Source organism: Ochlerotatus camptorhynchus, unplaced genomic scaffold (genome assembly GCF_037179485.1).
Source record: "Ochlerotatus camptorhynchus isolate MF236.1 unplaced genomic scaffold, CSIRO-AGI_Acam_v1.1 ptg000040l, whole genome shotgun sequence".
Taxonomy (NCBI): Eukaryota; Metazoa; Arthropoda; class Insecta; order Diptera; family Culicidae; genus Ochlerotatus; species Ochlerotatus camptorhynchus.
The window spans coordinates 292,505-315,882 of NW_027040531.1; the positions used below are offsets into that span (position 1 = coordinate 292,505).

At 38.5% G+C, this 23,378-nt stretch overlaps 1 protein-coding gene and 2 non-coding genes across 3 annotated transcripts in view; 1 reads left to right on the forward strand and 2 right to left on the reverse strand.

Annotated features, from left to right (window-relative positions):
- LOC135713013 (neuronal acetylcholine receptor subunit alpha-7-like) overlaps positions 1–23,378 on the reverse strand; it is a 382,027-nt gene that overhangs the window by 207,569 nt on the left and 151,080 nt on the right. The window contains exon 3 of the mRNA XM_065236096.1: positions 13,865–14,004. Within this exon, the coding sequence (XP_065092168.1) occupies positions 13,865–14,004 (140 nt within the window). The remainder of the gene's footprint in view (positions 1–13,864; positions 14,005–23,378) is intronic.
- Positions 3,167–3,240, reverse strand: TRNAN-GUU (transfer RNA asparagine (anticodon GUU)). Its single transcript has one exon. It is a non-coding gene; the product is annotated as a tRNA-Asn (tRNA).
- Positions 20,764–20,835, forward strand: TRNAP-AGG (transfer RNA proline (anticodon AGG)). Its single transcript has one exon. It is a non-coding gene; the product is annotated as a tRNA-Pro (tRNA).

A 23,378-nucleotide genomic window follows, 5' to 3' on the forward strand; every position in this document is an offset into this window, starting at 1 on the left:
GTTTCAAAATTTCCCCGAAATGTTCAGCGTTTTCGTGAAATTCTTGGAATTTCTCCGAAATTCTTGGAATTTCTCCGAAATTCTCGTAAATTACCTGAAATTCTTGGAATTTCCCTAAAATTCTCGGAATTTCCCTGAAATTCTTGGTACTTCCCCGAAATTCTTAGAAATCCCTGATGTTTTCAAATGGTTTCCAAAGTTCTCGGGATTTCACTTGGAACTTTGTTGAATTTCTTGGAGCTTCACTAAACTGTTTTAAAATTTACAGAATTTTTTTAAACTTCCCAGAAGTTTTTAGAAATTTGCTGAAGTTCTCGAAACTTTTCTACAGTTATTCAAACATCACTGAAACTTCATTAAAGATATTTCAGCTTTGCTGAAAATAAATGAACTTTGATGATGTTGTTCCGAGAATATCAACTTTGAACTTTGAAAAAGCTCAAGAATTTTCTGAAATGCAGCTAAGCTTCAAGAGCGCCAGCAAGCTTCCTAAGTCTACCGCAAAGTTCAACACACGTAAGCGAAGATCCAAGAACTTGAGATAAACTCCGAAATTTCAACATCTGCGGATACATTCCGCGAACTTCCGCGAAACTCCGAGAACTTCAGCAAAGGTTCATGGAGCTCAGCTAAATTCCAAGTCCCAAAAATTAAAACCAAGTTCCAGCGATGTTTTGAAAACTTTAGAAAAATTTGTATATCTGTAGCAAAACCCCCGGTCTTCTCTGATTTGCAACAGCCTCTGGAGATCCTCGCGGGCTTGAGACTGCAGACTTTTTTTTTTTAAAACTTTCAGATTTGTTATCACCAAAGAAACTATCAACTGCCTAAAAGTATTCCCGATGAGACAAGTCTCCCATCCATACATACTCGCCAGTAGCAACTCAAATGGATCAGTGCGCCAATTGTCGAATTGCTGCCGGGCATATTTGTATGTTTATCAATCCCCAGTTTCCGGTTGCACCCGGCTTCTGGATAAAATATTCGTTCCGCTCCAATGCTTTTGAAATACACAAGAACAAACACTTACGGATACGTCTTCGAAACTGTCCGCTTATAAAGGGTTTTCCAAAAGGGATTTCTTAACTTTGACATAACTTTTGAAGCTACAAGTGTCAAATTAGCTGTCATTTATTCAGTGTGTCTTACCAAATTACCACGTGAAGAGTTATAACGTCCAACAGCACGTGCAAATGAAAAATTTGTTTTATCAGAGTAAGTGTTCTTTGCCCATTTTACGGTCGCAATAATCGTCCTACCGAGAGGACTATTCGCTATGTATTGAACAAATTCGAGGAAACTGGTTCGATGAACGCTCAACCACCAGCCGTACGTGAACAGAACGCAAGGTCTGCCGAGAATATCAACGCTGTACGCGAAAGTGTGCAGGGGAACCCGCGGCAGTCGGTTCCACGCCACGCACAAGAACTGGGCCTCTCGCAGGCTTCAACTTGGCGAATTCTGCGGCGAGACTTGGGTCTGCACCCATACAAAATCCAATTGACCCAGGAGTTCAAGCTCAACGATCGTAGACAGCACCATGTGATCGCGGATTGGTTTTTGCAGCAGAAACAGACCCCGATTTTCTGGATGAACGGGTATGTGAACAAGTAGAATTGTCGAATTTGGAACCAGGCCAATCCACACGAGGTCCACCAAATTCCAAAAGGCAATGCATCCCCAGAAAGTCACTGTTTGGTGTGTATTTTGGGCCGGATGTGAACGATATGTGGTTCCAACAGGACAGTGCACACAGCGAACGAAACAATTGATATTCTGCATGAGCGATTCCCGGGCATGGATAGTTCGCGCGGAGGCCACCAAGATCGTGTGATTTAACCCCGCTAGACTTTTTTCTTGAGGAGTTATGTTAAGTCACAGGTCTAAGTAAAAAAGCCACAAACCACCGATGGCCTCAAAGCCAACATTACTCAGGCCATCAGCGAGATTCAGCCTGATTTGTGCGCCAGAGTGATGGAAAATTTGACCTCTCGGATGCACGCCACCAAGCGAGGCCGAGGCGGCCATTTGAACGATGTAATATTTCATACATAATGGAATTGATAGGCCTTTCAATCGAAATAAAAATCTCGTCAATATCACACAGCTTGTTTTATTCAACTTTAAAGATAGGATACGCTTAATGGAAAACCTAGTATAAACAGATATAAACAGGTACATCGGCAAAGTAATCGTTGAATAACCGTAGAGCTCCATCCTCCGACCTGTTCAGGGTGATTCCTTGAAAAGTCCCAAAATGGCCGTCATGATGGCTGATATACCCTATCACTTCAAGCCTTCAAGAGCACAAATCTCGGATACATCGCTTATGAAACTGGAACTGCATGTTTGCTGTATTTTGTGAGAACTGATATTTGAGCTCTTGAAATTTCGAGGTGGTCATGAGATTGATCAGAAGGAAGGATTCAACAGCGATTCACCTTAAATTTGATCGTTTTTCACATATATCCAATGTTCATGAAACATTACCTGCTGAGCGAAAGCCAGTTCGTAGAATTTGTCGTATTTCGAGTCCAGATACTTTGCAAACATCTAAGTGTTATTCATTTCAATCAAATTTACGGCTCTTGTTTTTACACTATGTCGGCAACAAACAATTGACATTTACATATTTATTTTTACTACGATATAAAGAAGCTTGAATGACAACCACCAGTATGGAAAGAGAGACGTACTTTGGCAACGTTCTTGATATCAACAGCCAGTGTCTGGAATGGATCGCTATTATCATTACTTGTTATTAAAGAATGCTAACGAAAATCCACTTGAATTTTCAGTTAACTCATCTTAAAGTATACGGTTTAATTATTGCTTCTATCAAAATACAAAATTTCCTCACTTTAGAACCTCACTCTGCGTTTTCACTAATGGTGACATTTTGCATTTTGATAGGGAGATTAATAGCATAGCATTGAACTATCTTTTTTTCGATGGATTAACTGAACATCACTGGTCAGTGTAAAAGTGAGTGGCTAAATATAAAAGCAACGCCTTGTGTAATTACACCGAATTAGCAACACATCGGTAGGCTTGGTATAGGTAAATATAGGAAAAACGTGACGAAAGAGGTGTTAGTTTTCCCTAAATTTTACGTGACGTTGGTAAGTGGATTTTAAAATATTGGTCAGAAAAACAAAAAAAATACCGCCCCCGGGTGGACTCGAACCACCAACCTTTCGGTTAACAGCCGAACGCGCTAACCAGTTGCGCCACGAAGGCAGATGTAAACGAAAATTTTTCTGAGCAACGAGTGAGCCATACGCAAGTATATTATTGCAGTAACCACAGCCAAACTCGATTGAATACCACCTATACAAGCAATAAATTTAAAACCAATATGCTAAAATGTAGAACGTTCTTTAGATCGCCATACCATCGATCGCTTAGCAAACACAAGCAAATGCTAGAAAACATCATCACCAACGCTATTCTGTGTACGATCAAACGAACACACCAAACGAACCACATGGCCTTTTCTGCTCTTTCCATCATACGGTAGCGTTCCCCTCTATCCCCCCCACCCCCTTTTGTGGTGATAGCCACCCAACAAGCTCGTTCTGTTTTGCTCATTTTACTGCTACAGATTTACAATCATTGGAGAGCGACAAATACGCGCTCCGTTCTCAAAAGAGCTGTTCCGTACGAAGCAAAAAAATAATAATGAAAAAGTATGCTTTCAGATAGGCATAGAGCGCTACTTCGGCCTAAGCGACTATTTTCGTCCTATCGAATAGAAGGCATCAAATGTATTTGTTATTTCACCATTTACCACGAAAGGTCGATTTTTGCAATTTTTTTAGCCCAACTTTTTGCCATAACGACTGAGAAAAATATGATTTTACACTTAAAGATTCATAAGAAAAAAAAAAACGAACGACCATTTTCGAATCATTTTAGAAAAAAAAAAACAAATCTTAACTTTTCGGTTCGGAAAATTTCCGGCTTAGTCCATATTTTTTAAAAAATAAATGCGTTTGTATGAAACTGATACTTTTAGCTAGACTTTTAGACCGAATTTGGAATCAAGGAGCAGTGATATATTTTTAATTAATTAAAACCATTTTCCTCAAATCCGTCCAGAGAGGTAGAGCACGACTTGTGCTTAATAGGACGTAAATTAGGTCCTAAACCCTACCAACGCTACGCTCTACACTGGTGGTGATCAACTGAGAGCTACTCTCTTGCATGTGCTCCTGCTGTTTGTGGCAAAGCGGGCTGTACACATATCAATATTATTGACAATTGCCAATGCTGCCGTCAATCACATCGGTATTGACAATTTTTTTCTTGTCAGTACTGTAACCTTACACCATCAATATTACTGTCAATAATTCCCCTTCGCGTCCATATATTGATGCGTGTGGGGTCCACTTGCTGTAGCACGCTGTGATGGAACGGTTGCGTCGTCATCGTGTGTAGGAGCGAGTCGTGAGTATACTTTTAGGATAGGCACCGCACATGGCGCCGAGCACGTTCTCGAAAGAAAGAATGGAATATGGAATGCTATTCCAAATGGTATTTGTGCCGCCCAATTCCCGGAGGGCATATTGTTTCGAATATTGCACTCGTTTGTTTTACTGCTTGGCTCAACGACTTTTGCTACTACCTAGGTATATCTATATGGGTCGTAGTGGGGGCAGGGCACTGTGGATCCATTGCATACAAAAGCTGGACCAAAATGCAAAAGTATTTGAAATTTACTGTATATATCATCTAAAGCTAATTTTAGGATGTTGAATCCAATTTTGAAATCTAAAATACCTGATGGTATAATAGTGTAAGTCTGCATCATTAGAATTTATTAATATTTTGGACCTATACCTATGTAAGTAACAATTAAATATTTAATGTATTAAGATTATAATAAACTGTATTTCCCTCTACGAAGAGTGATTCCTTTATATTTAAATGAGTTAAAATACAATTGATGTACTAGACTTCAGGCAGTAGTGGACTCTAAATTATCTATTGAATTTTACAGCATTTGAAGATAATCTTAGCAACAAAAGAGATAAACTGAAAAGACTTTTTCGATTCAGAGTGATATTTAATTCGGGTTATTATAGAATTCATGATTGTTAATTTTATTATCTAATTGCTGTCATCCTCTCCAATCTTATAAAGCATTTAATTTCGGCTTTCGGTCTGTTCCCATGCAATGCCCTGAAATTATGGGATCCATCTAAACAAGCAATCCGTTGAATACATCTTCCAAATTTGTCGTCCGAGAACATTTACTGACGAGGATTTGAATTCCGAACAATACAACTGATTGACTAAATTTTCGAACTGCGAACAGTCAGCTGTAAAAATTTCACTTCGAGAAGTACGAGTCGAAAACATATCCAGCCTGAGCATCATACGCTCACATAATAGTGGTGAAGTGAAAGTGGAAGTGTATATGAATCAGTGTATCAATAAGTGGGACAACATTTTTGATCACCAAGCGATGCTTGTAGATACGCTTCGCACGGGTTGTCTATGGGCAGGCCATCAAAGCGTGCTGCCCATGTAAACTACAGGTAAAGCTTGCCTTCTACCGCTAGGTGCGCTAGTGATCAAAAACATAAATAGAGCCTCTTTTGGATCCGAAGTTCCCGTAGGCAGTTCCAGCGTTTTGGGCTGCCCCACTTCAAGACCAATGTCAATAGACTAACCAAAATTATCCAGGTCCGGATGGTGGAACTCAGAAATAACGATTTTGCCAACAAGATTGGCTCTCTCCCATATTGTGCAAAGCCATTTTGGAAGATGACCAAAATTTTGAAAAAAATAAGTCGAGACCATTTCCTCCGCTTTCCTCTGTTGACCCATCCCTACTCATAACCCCACACCAAAATTCATGTAAATTTCTGCGAGATATAGATATTAACGCTAGATTTGGCATACATTTACGCGATATTTCGTGTAAACTTAAGCGCAATAACGCATAAATTAGCAATATTGTGTACAAGCTTGTAAACGATTTCACTGTTTATGCCAAGTATAGCTAAAAATTAAACGAAGGAAGATTTTACACGATAGTTAAAATTAAGATTTTTTTTCTGTGCAGTTGAAAAGACCAATGCACTTGGCCAAAATTTTGTGATTTCACATAATCTTGGCCAAACCATGGTGGGCCCCCATGAGCCTGCCGTACTGGAGGCAATGTCTCTAGGGTCGCTGACACCCCCGTAGTAGTGCATGATGATAGTAGAATATCGGCTGATGAGGTGATAGCAGCTGTTAGAAGCACTAAAAACATGAAGGCCACGGGTATGGATGGTGTAGTCAACCTCGAGTTGAAAAATTTGAAAATTGACTTTTTCAACCATCTTATCGTTATCTTCAACAAATGTTTGGAGCTTGGCTACTTCCCGGCATGCTGGATGTTAGCCAAAGTGATTCCAATTCATAAGGCTGGCAAAGATCCTACCAGTGCCAAGAGCTATCATCCCATCAGCCACTTGTCCTCCATCTCGAAGCTATTCGAAAAGTTGATACTCAGTCGCTTGCTGGAGTTCTCCAACGAAAATAACATCTTACTCAAGGAGCAACTCGGGTTTAGGAATGGCTAGTCAACGATCCACCAACTCGCACGGGTTACTGACATCATCAGGCGGAACAAGGCCGTTTCAAAAACATCTGCCATGGCATTGTTGGACGTTGAGAAGGCGTTTGATAATGCCTGGCATGATGGCCTAGTGTACAAACTGCATCGATACAACTTTCCGATCTACCTCGTGAACATCATCAAAAACGACTTGTCGGGCAGATCATTTCAGGCACTTGAACAATGTCCCTCTGACACGTTCAACGTTGATGCAGGGGTCCCTCAGGGTAGCCTGCTTGGGCCTAGCCTCACGTCAGACGTTCCTCCCCTGCCGGGTGGTGGTATCCTGTCAATGTTCGCAGATGACACCTACATTATCTATAAGGATCGAGTGATCCGTGCTCTGGCGAGTAAACTACAATCAGGCCTGGATGTTCTGTCCGACTATTTCAACAGCTGGAAGATTTGTATCAATGCAGCTAAAACACACACAGTCCACCTTGTCCCTCAAAAATAAGCTTGCTGTCCACAAGCAGATCATTCTGCCGGCAATTGAGTATGGTATGCCAATCTGGGAAAGTTTTTCTAAGTGCCACCACCTAAAGCTTCAGAGGATCCAAAACAAGATCCTCAGAATGATCCTTAACAATCCACCGCGAACTCGTAATTCTGAGATTCACCACCTGGCCGGTCTTCAAACACTCGAGGAGCGAAAGACTTCCAGGCTGGAAGGTTCAGAGTTGCCTGTCTGCGATCGAACTACCAGATCATTCGTAATTTGGCAACCTAGTTCAAGTAGTTAGGTAGGTTCCTGTGCTCAAGTAGGTAGGTTATCAAGATTCACTCAACCGATGCGCAGCTGGGCAACGAAATCATTTTTTTTTTCTTGCAGGAGTGCCAGATTTTGAAGACATTTTAAATCTCGGAAAGACTTTTATTTTCCGCAGACATTCTGAAGACATTTCATGTTTTGTGAAGAATTTTAAAGACATATGAAGACACTTTGAAATTGATGTAGATTTCAGCTGCATATTTTAACCAACTTTAAAAAAATAGTAATTATGAGCAAGGCTGTAACTAGGTTTCCAAATAGAGGGGACAAAATTCTATGAGGGAAGAGAAATCTGCTTTGAATCATCAATGCATAGTCTCTGAGTCTTGAATAAAAATTCTCAAGTCGAACATTTTTAATGTGTACAAATTTCTTAATTTCGTAAATTGTTTTAAATCTCAGAACTTGTTTGAGTTCAGTAGATTTAAATTTTTTAAATGCATGACCTCTAAAATACTTAGAAGTCTTTGACATTTTATGTATGATCTATTAGCAATATTAAAAAAAAAACCAGCATTTGGAAAATTTCAATTAACCATCAATCTTCAGTACCGTAAGTGGGGGTGCCATTGGACAAAAAAAATTAATTTTTTTCGTTCCCTTCCTGACAACATTCACATTTTGGCAAGGAAAACAATTCTAAGCATGTGAATATATTTGTCAATTATATATTTACTACTGTCATCTACATATTCGATTGAAATTGGTTTCTCATTTGACTAAAATTAAATAAAAATTAGACCAATGTAAAATCTTACAGGGGATGACATTGGACCAAACCATAAATTTGGTTAAAATATCATAAAATATGCAAATGTAACCCTCGTCTATCCACATAAAGGTGTGTTCAAACTTTTGTTCGCTTGTGGGCATTTGTTAAAACGTGTTTTAGCGATTATTTATGACGCTTAACTTTGCAGCACTATTTAAATAAAACAACTGATGAATGTTATCAAAACTTTACTCCAGGAGTTTGAGAAACATGATCCTGACATAATTTTCTGTACATTCAAGATAGTTGCATCAATAAACATTTGTTAATTTTGGCCCAATGTCACCCCCTAGGCCCAATGTTATCCCATCCTACGGAATTTTAATATAAGATCTAAACTTTTTATGGTAAAAACTTATCTTTTTCCAAGTCAGATTTATCTTGGAACCTTTCACAGGATTTCTTTGAGATTTGTTCAAGAATTTCTTAAAAATAATCTAAGCAATCCATCTTGGGACTCCAACTCTCTATGGTAATACCTACATAATTTTCATCAAAACACTATCAAAAGAAAACTCTTCGAATTTCTAATAAGTGCTCAAAGTTCTCCTCAGCATTATTTTGTTTTATTTTTCTGAGAATTTTCTTAGTATTCTCACAAAACATCGATGGAATTATTCCTTAAATTGTTTTTGATCTCTGTTCAGGAATTGCAAAAAGTATGCTTCAGAGTTTTCGTGGAATTCTACTCTTAGATTCGATGAAATTCTCATACTTCTTGGAATTAATTTCAGAAATACTTTGGATAATTCTTAAATAAAATTTGGATTTTTTTCAGGCCTCATAATTCTCCTGAAATTATAAAATTTCTCTTCCTAATTCTTTTAAAATTCTCATGTTGTGATATCCCGTTGAATTTCTCCTCAGAATTCAATTGGAATGCTCTCAGAATTCAGTTGGAATTATTCTCACATTTGCATAGTTATTATATTTAAGTAATCTTTTGAGTTTTCTTCTCACCTTGGAATACTAGTAAAAATTAAATTGAAGCTCTTCTCATTTGAATTCTTCTCAAAAATCCCTTGGAAATCTCATGAGAATTTACCATTGAAGGCCTCAAAATTACCTTGCAAGCATTCCACAGATTTTTCTTGAAGTTCTCCTAAAATTTAAAATGGAATTCCATTTTGAACTCTCTTAGGATACTCCTTAGAATTCCCTTTAAGTTCGCCTCAAAATTCCAGAACGATTAATATTTTCTTCAAGCCCATCGACATTGAAAATTTTCTGAGATCCATTATATCTGGGATCTTGGAAAACATTTCAAGATCTGAAATCTGAATCTTCGTTCCGGAATCTTGAAAATTTCTTGGATTATTGTGCTAGGTCTTAGAATTGAAAATTTTCTTCATCCCTATAAAATTTTCTTTTTTTTCCAGAATCTGAGGAATCTTTGATTTTGAAATTTGCAATCTCACTGTCTTAAAGATTGTTCAATCCATCAAATCTTAGAAATTTGTCTTGGATCTCGATTAATTCAATTCGAAAATGTCTAAAACAATTTCAAACTTTATTCAATTTGTTTGCAAAATTCGTGTTTATGATACCTATTTAACCTTCTTAGTACATAAGGGTCTTTTGTTGACCCAGCGTCACTTAAAAAAAAACTGTAACTTTGTAACGAAATATGATAGAGGCCTGAAATTTCCTGACTTTTCCCAACATTCAGAAAAGAAAATTTTGCTGTCAAAAAAACTTTCAGCGACCTATAGGAGTGACACTACAAAAAAGTGACCTCTGGTGCATTAGCGGGTCAAAACAGACGCAGACTGCAGCTGGCTCCCAAAAATCAATTTTTGAATCGATTCTTGATCTATTGGGCTCAAATGAAAGATGAAGATTCCTAAGACGGCAGCTTGCCCGGGATTTATTCAATTTGGCCATTTAGGTTACCTGGCATTGGTTTCGATATGGCACTTAAGGACACTTCCAAAACCTCATGTGGTACCGTCCGACTGCTCAAAATTTATGATTTTTTATTCAAGTAAACTTACATCGTGTCATGGCCGAAAGGCCATATCTAGATACCTGAAAGCTGTTCTGGTAGGGCCCCAAAAAGGTTACTTCCAAAACCTCCTGTACTGGAACCGTCCGATGGCTCAACATTTATGATTTTTCATCGAGAAGTAAATAGACATCATGCTATGGACCAACAGGTGGATCTGGCCACATCTGCATACCTGGAACCAGTTTCGAGGGGGCCCAAAAATGACACTTTCTAAGCCTAGTGTAATGGAAACGTCCGATGGCTCAACATTTATTATTTTTCATCCAGAAGTAAATGGACATCATGCCATGGACCATGCTAAAGTAAGAAATTAATGACACACGCATAAACAGCTGTAACTTTTAAACCACGTTACCGAATGACTTGAAATTTTAAGTGATGATTCTTTACTCCATACTGCATACGTGTAAGTTTTACAGCGGTCTATGAGATTTTTACTCTATGTTACAGTAGAGTGAACAGACATCTCTAAAAAAAATTGTCTCAGGAATTCAGTAATTTTTATCGCATTTCAAAGTTTTATGATCTGTAAATAAGTTGACAAAAGAATAGGTCAAATAAGCCAAATTAGCTAAAGGTACTTTTTTGCAGCTGGACAAAATGTCAGAGATAAATTTTTGTTTTCCTGATTGAAAGACAGGTATAAGTTTGACGTTGAACGTTTTCTGTAAGTTAAAAAATTTGTTTAGAATCTTCTCTGAAAAATTCAAGTCATTTGCTATCGTGGTTAAAAAGTTACTGCTGATTATGTGTGTGGCATTAATTTCGTGATCATCCTTTACTTTATGACATTGAAAATAATAGCTATTTAAAATATGAATTAAAAATATGGAAATAGGGGTAAACAGGCTAAACAGACTTTTTTCTTTGATTTGTGTGGTAATAGTAGTCTTCACTGTAGTGAACAAGCAACTTTCATATTTTTTGTTTAATGTAAATGCATCATACATTTAGAGTTCCACGCCAAATGACGAATTGGAAGAACTCAACCATCTCCGGATTGCATGAAACTTTGCATAATTGTGTGTAATAGGAAATAATCCACATTTTTGCAAAAAATCAAGATGGCCGGAAACTCAAATATCTCAAAAAGTACATTTTCAAAGCTGGTGAAAAAGTGTTAACTTTTGGAACATTTAAAAGCTTTGTATTAGACGTCATTTCGATTAGAAGTGACGTTTTCCTGCTACAATTTATTAAAAAATGTCAAAGATGCCATTTTGAAAAAAAATTTAGATCCAAAATGGCCAAATTTCTACAAAAGTGTGAATTATTGCTATTAACAAAGTTTGATACAAATAGGAGAAAGTCGTGCCAAAAATAATTCAATTTTTTGCTATTTGGCCTGGAACTGTTCTAAGATATATTTTCACAACTGTATACAAAATCTGCTCCTGTTATGATTTAATATACATTCAGTTATTTTTCATACGCAAGTGAAAGAGAATTTAACACTCCCTGGTACGTATGCTTCTCTTTGAATCATTTAAATTTGACATTTTTTAAATTAACATCAACCAGATGATTGCTAATAGCTTATTTGAAAATCATGACACCAATTGTCAAATAATCCAATGTAGCTTTTGATAATCTCTCCACCACAATTAATCGGTGGCACATAAATTTTCATTTCGTTGATTTATTTTAAAATTATCCAACCATGAAGAAAAAAAAAATTGCCAAACTGAAACCTGCTACTATTCTTTTGGAAAGTTGACAACTTCCCCTTCAATTTTTAAACTTCTAGTCAAAGGAACCGGCAAAAGGTAGCTCAATCATCCCTTCTCCAGCCAATCTTTAACCACATTTCAGAAATTTGCCCAGAAAATTAATTCCATTGTCGCTGGGAATTTGCCGTAAATCAGCTTAATCCATTACATATTTGTGTCATTCACCGAAACAGCTCAAGTGCTGCTTTTTCCCTAAAGACGACCGCCAACTGACCGAACGGTCACTCTCGAAAAGCGTGTATACTACCGATGCTGGCTTCATAAAACCCACATCAGGACACGTTGTCGTAAGTATTGTACACAAAATCCCTTTCGAGAGCCTTATTTGTCAGCTTTTTTCCACGTTTCTATCATCCGTGTATGCAGCCGCATCGCTCGCTCGCTCGGGGACCAAATAATAGTCCTTGTATAAATAAATGGCTGTTGGTCTTTTTCGCCTTCGCTCCGGCTGCGGGACTACATGCACTCACCAGTAGCCCTACATCACCGGGTCCAGTGAAACTGCATTGGAACTGCATTCGGAGGCAGTGGGAAAGTGCAACCCGTATATTCTTCTCAACACGGCCGGTGAGAGTAACTCAGTGACTGAGTCGAATTCGACTCAATGGTGCAAAAAGTGGGGATAGTCAAAATGTTCCTCGAATTTCCAAGAAAAAAGCGAGTAAAATTGTTTAGATTTTCCTCAATATCAAGCAGTATCTCCTATAAAAAAAACTGAGGAATACTCTGCTCATTCACTGAGTAACCCCACTTTCTGTCGAGTCGAATTCGACTCAGTTACTGACTTACTCTCATTGGCCGTGTAGAGCGGTTCTCCATTTTATTTCCGAGCTCGTGCCTGGGAAGAAAATATAGTCTGCGGTAAAAGCTCGGAATCGGAACTGGAGAGCCATTTTTCCCTTTTTATATTGGCCTCCGCGAAAAAAAAAACACAATCCAGCAACATGCTAATGGTTGCACACGTAAGAAATTCCAAATTCAAACAAACGATGCAAACATTCCCGGAGGCAAATAAACACCATCTCAGATTCCTTTCGGTTAACCAACGTTTCCTCGATGTTGGCGTGGAACGATGCACAGTCTTCCAATGATAAAGTTTGATTAAAATGTATACTCCCACATGTTCCATCGTTTCAACCTGAAGGTGGTGCTCTGGTTTGGGTTCCTTTGCTAAGCTTAAGATTACCATCGTGCATGAAAAAATCACGGAAACACCAGAAATCGGCACGTTCCTTGGATGGATGCTGCTATCTGGTGCATATGTGATAAAAACATGGATGGTGGATTTTTTACGCTATTGCTGGAATTTATTCTATCCTACGGTTTATGGATTTTTGATTTCTCGCGTTGTGATTTTACATTTCAATAAATTTCATTCAAAGCATGTTTTAAATGTATGCATTTTCGCTATAGAAGTGAAGTTGAGAGGAAATTACTGAACCCAGCCCAAAAGCAATTTCTAGAAAAGTGATTTTTTTTTCGTATTTGGCTAGTGCAAACAATGAAAAATTTCCAAGCAGTCAGTGGAAGGAACCGTGCATATTTTTAATGTAGTAAAGTAAACAGGATTTAGATCTAAGTGTCGTCTTATACTAGGCACAACCCGTACAACACATTCTTTGAACAGATTTGAACAAAAAAGGCAATGCTTCTACTAAAGACTTCTTATTAACTCGACTTTCCATGTGTAACAATTGATTTGATAGAGAATAAACAAACTGCAAAATTATTAAAAAGAAATGAATATTTCTATATATATGCACTAGCTTCATTCCTCTTGATAAAAAAATAGACTTTAATTTCAATACCATACTCATAAAGACTAAGTATTATAGCTTTTATACAAAAATATCGAATCATACGTATTATTGATTTGTTCACGTTGAAGTCTTAAATAATCTTAGCGCTTTTCTCGTGCCTATTATTGATCATCATCGAAACAGGAAAAAAAGAAAAACTCTCCACTTACCACGTCAATAATTTGCATCAACGTCAGTCCGAAACTGAGCTGCAGCGGATCGGATTCGTTGACCACCGGCCGCTCCAGGGTGTTGTAGGGATCCAGCAGGTCATGCAGCAATTTCTTCTCGTTGTATCCGGCCAGACACACTGTCAGAGTAAAAGGAAACAAGAATACGACACATGTTATCTCGTGATGATGATCGCCAAAAATTGGACACACAACAAAAGTGACAAATGCAAAGAACTTTGTGATCCGCAGAACAAACGGACCCTCGTGTGGTGACGCTTTCTTATCTTTAATCGAAATCATCCCAGCCCCTTCGTACACAGCAAAAAAATAATTTTGATATCACATCAAAGTGGATGCACTACAATCATGTCGAAAATTTCATGTAATTTTTATGACCACATAAATAAACAAATGCAGTAAAAGCAGCGTAATGTCAGTTCATGCATTGTATTAATGATAATTTTGTCCTTTTTGGCAAGTAATATTACACCATATTTTCGACATGATTGTAGTGCATCCACTTTGACGTGATATCAAAATTATTTTTTTGCTGTGAGTGATACTTTACTCCCCCCATCCACCTTCTTGGAAGGAGAGCGGAAAGTGTGAAAGAGTCACTCGGGCGGAAATGTCCACACGCCATTGCCGTTTCCGCAGCAGGCCCTTCAAAACGATGGTTATTACCATTATTGTTCACATAATGGACGAACCCCGACACCGGTGACAACTCGGGCTGGTTCTACCCGGTCCTTGTAGAGCAGTTGCTGGTTGATATTGTGGAAGGTCAAATTGGAGGTAGGTGTGTACGCTGGAAGATGGAAGAATTACCCATTGGGAGGGCAATTGGAAATTGATACCAGTATTTCTGGCACGTCTCAAGGATGAGTGGCTATGGGGAGGTGTGTGTGTGTGTGTGTGTATATGTTTGCAGCTAGGTGAGCCTGGGAATTGGAGTATGTAACGCAAAATTTAATAAGCCTCGACGGTCAGCCGTAAAACCAGAGCCATTGAACGGGTCAAGTCTTCCGGTGGCCATAGGCCAGAGGGGCGTTGGCTACGTGCGAAATAATGTTAATTAACTGACAGTGATGTGTAATCGATAGGCCTTTCATTGGTATCTGGTTGCTGATGCTGACCGGAGTAAGGAAATTACGTGGGAACTTCTATCATAGTCAATGCTGTCAGCTTCAATTTAGGGGAGTTTTCACTTCTGGAATGAGTAATCAAAAGTATTGGAATATTACTGTTACAGACTAGATTATTTTAGGCCATGAAAAGATCAAGACAAAAAGCCGTTGGGTAGCCCTTGTTTGCAAAACAAGAGTATGTTGGTTCAATTACTAGGATGTATATATGTGCTCACATTTTTAATCTTAAAACTGTTTCATACAATTGCAATGGACGATTTTCGAAATTGTGGTCTACCAAACCCACCTCAAGTGTTCACTCGGCTGTCGACAAAAGCAGGCCACTCTCGATGTGTGCTACGCGATCGTCTGTTTTCTCGGCAGCAACCATTGTGTGGTCTTCCTCATTGTTCTTCATCAGCAGTTCTTTCGGTCGATGCGTCGTCGACTTTGGAAAACAACCGTTTCGTGATGAGTGTGTAAGTGTTGACCACGGTTTGCGTCCATTGCTGCAATGGAAGCGCTTTACCCCACGATGACGTAACTGCCATACAATGAAACCACTGGAAGCGACTCCAGTTCTGATGGAGGAGGCTTTTTGGATAACGGAAGATAGAGTACAGGGTGCGTGACGAATTTTTGCAGTAAATGGCATATTTGAGAAAAAATACACCAGTTAGTTATTCTAGCAATGAATTTTGTGCGATTTATTTTCTTTCGTAGCATATGGAAGTTGTAAGTAAATTTATTCAAAAAAATTGCCTTCCCTTTCGACGACTGTAGTTAGACGCTTCCGGAAACTGCAGTATGTACGTTTTAAAATGTTTCGATCCATACATGTCATCACTGCCTTGATTTTAGCTTTTAGCGACTTAAGTGTGGTGTGAGGGGTTCTATTGGTATCCCGTTGGACGACACCTTATACAAAATAATCCAACGGATTGATATCGGGACTGCTTGGGGGCCAAATTTCTTCCTCCCAAATTTACGAAATATTTTCCGTAAGCCATTTCTGTGCTTTATTAGCAGTATGAGCAAGTGCTCCGTCTTATCACTTTCCCAAGCCTTTTTTAATATTATACACTGTTCTTTCAGACACATTTACCGACCGAATTATTTCTTTCATGCATACTCCGGCGCGCAACAAAGCGACAACGGCTGACAGATTGCTCTCTTGTTTCGACATCTTTACGTTTACTCAACATTGTTTGTTTAAATCTTACACCTAACAGTATAATATATCTAAATCATGATGCACAAGCATGAGAAATTACTATTTGAAATTTACTGCAAAAAATCGTCACGCACCCTGTATTTATTGTGTTGTACCTTTTGACTATAGTTTTAAGATTTATTGTATAGTGACAGAGCCGAGGTAAAGTTAATTCGTTTGAGCCTTATCAAATAAATTAATAAACAACTACAAACCCACCTCAATTCCCACTTCCCGCAAATCAATGGTCTTAAGGCTCAGAGTCATCCGATGTGTCTGAATGCCCCTCAAAGTATTTCAGAGTTATACTACCAGTTAAAAATAGTCCTTTAGATCATTCTAATGGGCTAAAGGGTGGAACAAGCTAAATGTAGTCATCTCAAATTTTGTGCATTTAAAAATATGGTTAACATTGATTTTCAAAGGTGTGTGCATCATGATATATAGTTACTAAACAAGACAACAAGAATTTTAAAATTCTGCAAGCGCTCTCCTTAAATTCAAATCTTTCAATGTAAAAGTAAATTTGAAACAGCTCTCGGCTCAAGAATTTTTTGCTGCAAACGAAAGAGATTTGTTTTTCATTGGCGTTACTACGGGTCTATAGCCCCCCTAAAATTAATGTAGCTCCCTCTAGTTGCTAAAATAACTTATTTTCCTTAAGCATCAAAATAGTTCGCTAATTGCTTAATTGACAAGTTCGAAAAATACATATAGCTCCCCCCCCCCTCTTCTCCCTAGTTACGACCCCGAGTAGATCGACGGATGACCAAATATCCATAGCAAGGAGAGTGACTGAAGAACGATGGAATGAAGGAAAAATTACTTTTGAAGCCGGATAAAAATCGAGCTGAAGCTTCTAGCTACCGTCCAATAAGTTTGCTTTCTTCAATAAGTAAACTTTTTGAAAAGATAATTTTAAATAGAATGATGCTTCACATCAATACGAACTCAATTTTTGCAGATGAGCAGTTTGGATTTCGACATGGGCATTCAACTACTCATCAACTCTTAAGAGTTACCAATTTAATTCGTTCAAACAAATCTGAAGGCCACTCAACTGGAGTTGCTCTTCTAGACATAGAAAAAGCATTCGACAGTGTTTGGCATGAAGGTTTGATTGCTAAATTGAAAAAAGTTTAATTTTCCACTTTATATTATGAAATTAGTTCAAAATTATTTAACTGACAGAACTCTGCAGGTAAATTATCAAAATTCCAAATCTAATAGATTACCTGTTAGATCAGGAGTTCCTCAGGGTAGCATTCTTGGGCCTATATTGTATAACATTTTCACTTCGGACCTCCCTGATTTGCCTCAGGGTTGCCACAAATCTTTGTTCGCTGATGACACAGGCATTTCCGCTAAAGGAAGAAGTCTTCGTGTTATTTGCAGCAGACTGCAGAAAAGTTTAGATATTTTCTCTTCTTATTTACAAAAATGGAAGATTTCTCCTAACGCTTCCAAAACTCAACTTATAATATTTCCACATAAGCCTAGAGCTTCCTTTTTGAAACCTAGTAGTAGTCACATAGTCACTATGAACGGAGTTTCAATTTCCTGGTCAAACCAAGTGAAATATCTTGGATTAATACTTGACCAACAATTAACTTTTAAAGATCACATTGAGGGCATTCAAGCCAAATGTAACAAATATATAAAATGTTTGTATCCTCTTATAAACAGGAAATCCAAACTTTGCCTGACGAATAAACTTCTAATATTTAAACAAGTTTTTAGACCGGCCATGCTTTACGCTGTGCCAATATGGTCTAGTTGTTGCACTACCAGGAAAAAAAGCACTTCAAAGGATTCAGAACAAAGTTCTGAAGATGATTTTGAAGTTGCCTCCCTGGTACAGTACTACTGAGGTACATAGAATTTCGAATGTTGAGACTTTAGAACAAATGTCCAACCAAATCATTAATAATTTCAGGCAAAAATCGTTGCAATCCTCAATTGCAACGATTAATTCGATTTATACTTAGATAAGATTTAGTTTTAGATTTTAGTTTTAAGGTATCAATTGTTATACTGACATGCAGGTTTAAAAAACCTGTTTAAAATACTGAATTGCCAAGACAGGAACAATGTAAAAACACTTAGCTATATATCATAACAACTAAGGCTGGTAAGTTACTGTAGTAACTGGAGCACCTAGGTTAAAATGAAATGTAATTTATTTTGAATTTGAAACAAATGAAGAGTTAAAAAAAAAATTACTATCGTAGCACCCGAGCAATGTCTGAGATCAAGTTGAAATCTAAATTTGATGAGTTGGTTGGAAATGCTAACATGAAGCTTTAGTGTGATGATTTATTAGCTAGAGAATGATCTTTAGAAGAGGGTAGGTGGATAGTTCCGTTAGAGTACGGCAGTATGAAAATTGAATAGAAGTTGAAAATGAGCGAAGGGCCATTAAAGCGACAGTTTACAAGATAGACGCACATTTTTGCCTAGCCCGTACGTGCTGTGCATTTTGGTTTTTTGAAATTGCGTGGATTCTATAGATCCTGTGAAGATCTATCTAGCCCTGATGTATGTGTTGGTAGAGGGAAAAATGTTAACTTTGCGGGAGACGATGTCTTAACACTCGAAAGCAATTTTGTGAAATATGAAGTAAAACAAATCCTAGCTAGTTCTGCATGATGATTTTGTTTGATTTTATTTATTTGTAAAGTCGCAGGGAAATACCAGCTGGGGATTTGTTTTTTTTTATCATAACTCCTTCCTTGAAAACAGGCAAAAACTCACAAACAGGCTGCTTTTTCATGGTATACAGTGTGATAATTCAATAATCAATAAATAGCTAGCTGCTTGCGGGAACTGATGACCTTGACCAATGTCCAAATAAAACTCTATAACAAATTTTTGGTGGCCCTGAAAAGGACCGTTTTGTAGTGATGGTTGAGTAATTCTGAGCTGGGTGTTCAACACGGATGAGGCTGTCGAGCTGTATGTCGTTTGGAGCGAGGGTGACACGCTTGGCATAGATGACCGATCCGCAGCGATTCACGAAGTGCTACTGATTCCGATCCATAGCATAGCGGTGCAGCTTCTTCCTCCTTTGATGGTTGCTTATGTGGGCTCTGCAGCTCGCTGCTTGCAGGCAGCCTTTCGTTGTTACTGGAGAACAATTTTCAACGCCACACACCGAAAGCACTGCTACTGCTGCTACTAATTTCGACGACCGAACACCACCACACAGTGGTATGGTCGTTAGGAGCGTGTGGTTCTGAGTATGGCGATGAGTGTGCAACATATTACGCAATTCCATTCTCCCTATTCGCACGCGCCCGAGGATCGGAGGCGAATGCCACTTCGACTTGTTTCGTCTACTTACTACTCTCTGACGACTGTGCTGGGGAAGCAGCATATGCATGTAGGTAATTGGTGGATTTGTTAGTTAATTCGACGCTTTTGGACAATGCTGGACATTTACCAGTTTTTCAATAGTTTCTTGTTGAAAATCAACATTCGGAAGCATTGTTATCGATGCGTAGCCATATTTCTGATCGATTGGTGATAAAATTATTGAAATTGGACCAGAGGCAACTGAGTTATTAACGTTCAAAATCTTTCTTAATTGGTTACCTGTTCCATTTTCGGTTTTCACAAAGTGTAGCCATATTTCTGATCGATTGGTGATAAAATTATTGAAATTGGACCAGAGGCAACTGAGTTATTAACGTTCAAAATCTTTCTTAATTGGTTACCTGTTCCATTTTCGGTTTTCACAAAGTATACCCCCATATAGAAATCAAAGAAGTAGCCCTACGTCAAAATTAAACCAGGAATGTGGTGCAATTTTTTGACCAAAACATTTCATTGAAGTTTGTCCCTTCATGCACCTTTGTGGTGCAATTTTCAGGCAATATATTTATTTATAAAAGGTGGGGCAATTGCCCCACCATGCCCCACCCTGTGCACGCCAGTGATACGAAATACGCGTATCTGTCAAGGATAAGCAAATAAGGTAGTGGAAGTAGATGGAAATTACTAATCCTTCTCTCTCTTTATAGAAAAAAAAAATGTGTTTCACAAAGTTGCTTGAAATTAACACAGTTACATCCTTTGCTGAATATAATATGTCTTTATTTTAAAAAGCAAAGAAGATAGTTTGGGAAAATCAATTAATTTGAGGACTACCCTAATGTTTACAGTCACCAAAAGAAGGGACATATCAAGCACAAAAACTTCACCAAACACACGTCTAAATATTGAAGCAAAAGCTTTAAGGCTTCTATTCCGTCAACATTCCTATTCTGCACTCTGTGCATTGTCAAATGACTTAAATTTAACAAAACTTCATGGAAGGGGTCAACCGTAAATTCGTTTTGGCAAACAGTAGAGTGAACTTGACAATATCATGTGACATAAAACAGATAAATAATTTAACAACATTGATTTTCTACAATTAATGTGATATGACTATGTACTTGTTGCTCGTTCCACTCATAACGTCACACGATACAAACATGATTGATTGCAATGCTCATTGTCATACATTCGCTGTTATTTGTAATTGTTAAAAAGAAAGCAAGCCATTTTCAACGGGTTCGTTGGTCTAGGGGTATGATTTTCGCTTAGGGTGCGAGAGGTCCCGGGTTCAAATCCCGGACGAACCCACAATGATTCTTTTTTTTGTGTGTCATCTTTATCACTCGCTGAACGTGATGCTACTTCTAATCAGTAGTAGTATTCGTTGATGTATGATGATATGACATCGTCACCCAATTTACTCGCTCTTCACGTTCGCTCATTTGCCCTTGATTTGAAACGTGTTAATTCATCATATCACCATAATCCATTTAGCCTTATCTAGTTCCCGAGTGGCTAATTCCGTCCATCAACTGGTTGCCCTACATTGATTGCCTCCTACCCCCCGTTTCTTGTCCACCACCACTTCTAGGGAGGGAAAACTCGCAAAAGGAACTGTACTCAACAGTTGCATTTGTGACTTGTTCATCCCATCAAACAGGCGAGTGCTAGTTGAAGCGAGAAAAGCTCATCGTGTGCCAACTCCACTCTTCCGTTCTCCCCCCCCCCCCCCCCCAGGCCCCCCGCGCACTTTAGCTCTTTCTCTAGCGAGCGAAATCCGAAGAAGACGCCGATGAAGGCAGAAACTTGTCTAATCTCTCAGCCATGCAGACAGGCAGCAAGTCATATCTACCATGCCACACCATCTCATCCAGGCCATCTTCGCCTTCGGGCTCTGCCCAACAGGGATAAGGATAACTAATGAGAAGCTCGTAGCCAGACGAAAACTAGGACAGAGCGTTGTCGTGCTCGTATACAGCCGTCATCGTTGTGTCGACTCGTGACTGCCAAGAACCAGGACCAGGACCGGGACCGACAATACCAAGTAATCCTCATCCGTCCTAGTACGACCGAGCTCAGCGAATAGGAGGCAGGATGAGTGAGATAATTTCTTTGTTTTCCGACCAATATTGGTCGCAACCGTTCGAGTACCGTTCGTCTTATCCTTTCGGGTGAAAAAATCAACTCATCGAGAAGGGGAAAAAAATAAGTGAAGATAGTGACTCTACTCGACCGTACGCGAACCACGCTGAGAGCCAGACCATACCCAGTATACAAGAGCTATTATTATCGCCAAGCACTGATTTTTTTTTTGTACGCTCTCCCTCGGGATGGACGATAAGATGCGACCTTGTTTGCGTTCTATTTCTGTTTCCCGCGCGTTTAAATTTAATCAACACGTTAGACAGGGGCAGAGGAGGCACTCCGAACACGACGGAGAGACAAAAGAAAAAAATCTTCGTCTTCAACTAACACCCACACCTCGCACAGCGGTGACCTCAGCGTCTCAAGTCGAGCGAAATTGGGTTAAGTTTTCATCTTTGGCACGTGGGGGTGATGGGAGTATCGATGCCCTCTGCCCTCTGGAGTACAGTACAGAGTCATGGGGATGTTTTTTTTTATATCTTCGTTCTTGTTTTCCTTAGGGAAAGTCGATTTATGTAAGAGGTGCCTCTGCTTCTCCGGAATACGTGTGGTGACAACAGAGACTTGTTCACGCTGCTCGTTTGAGTACGGTACATGTAGAGTGCTGCAAATGACAAGGGGGCATTCGCTGTGAACAAGAATTGTTGATTAACAGTTTAAGATGTTCTTGTGATGTTTAAAATTTGATATCATTAATTATTAATTTTGCACCTTATAACAACAATTTGCATTTATTTCTCGATTAAAATGTTATGCAACATAATTTTTCTTGTAATACGATACCGTAATCCGGGGGCAAATTGATCACTATTTAACGTAAATATCGATATAAATTTCTACAAGAAACTAGGTTGAAAACAAAAGGGAATTTAAATCAGTAGCTATGAGGGATCCATCGTCCTGAATGATTTCTTATAATATTGAATGTTTTGTTAATCTTTAGAAAAATTTTTGAAATCTAAAATTTCAGATTCAGATGCTAAAACCCTTGTGTGAAAAGTATTTTCAGCAGAAACGCCAAAAAAGATGTCTTAAATGCACAGTTGTGCCAAAATGCATGAAATTATAACGTTTGAAAAATGGTCGGTAAAATTCGAAATTCTATCACTATGAGCATTTTTTAAATTGCTTAATCTCGTAATCCCGACCACATAGAAAGTTCTAGTCTTGAGCAAAGTTGTTCATACGGTCATGGCTGAGTGGATAGTTCTTAGTTCGTTTCAGAATTATGTCACTACGTGGTGCTAGTGGGCATGCAAAAATGTGGAATGTATCGGAACTGTGAAGTTTGAAATCGCTTGAATATGAAGAAATTCAGTCCTGAAAAGCTTGGAATCACTTGAATATGAAGTGATCTGATTCACATCTGAACAGTTTAGATCCACTTGAATGTGGAGTGGGTCAGACCTGAAACATTTGGAATCACTCGAAAATAAAGTGAATTCAAACTGAACAGATTGGAATCGCTTGAATATGAAGTGAATTCAAACTGAAAACTTGGGTATCACTTGAAAACACTACCCGTCATAAGTATGGAATCGCTTAAAAAAGTATTGCAACACAGACTAGCATGCACGAATTCAATTAAGTTCAAAACCACTTTGGAAAGTACTGAATCACTTTAGGAAAGTTCTGAATTACTTCGGAATGTACTGAATCACTTCAGAAGTGTTCAAAATCATTAAAAAACTGAATACCCAAGTAA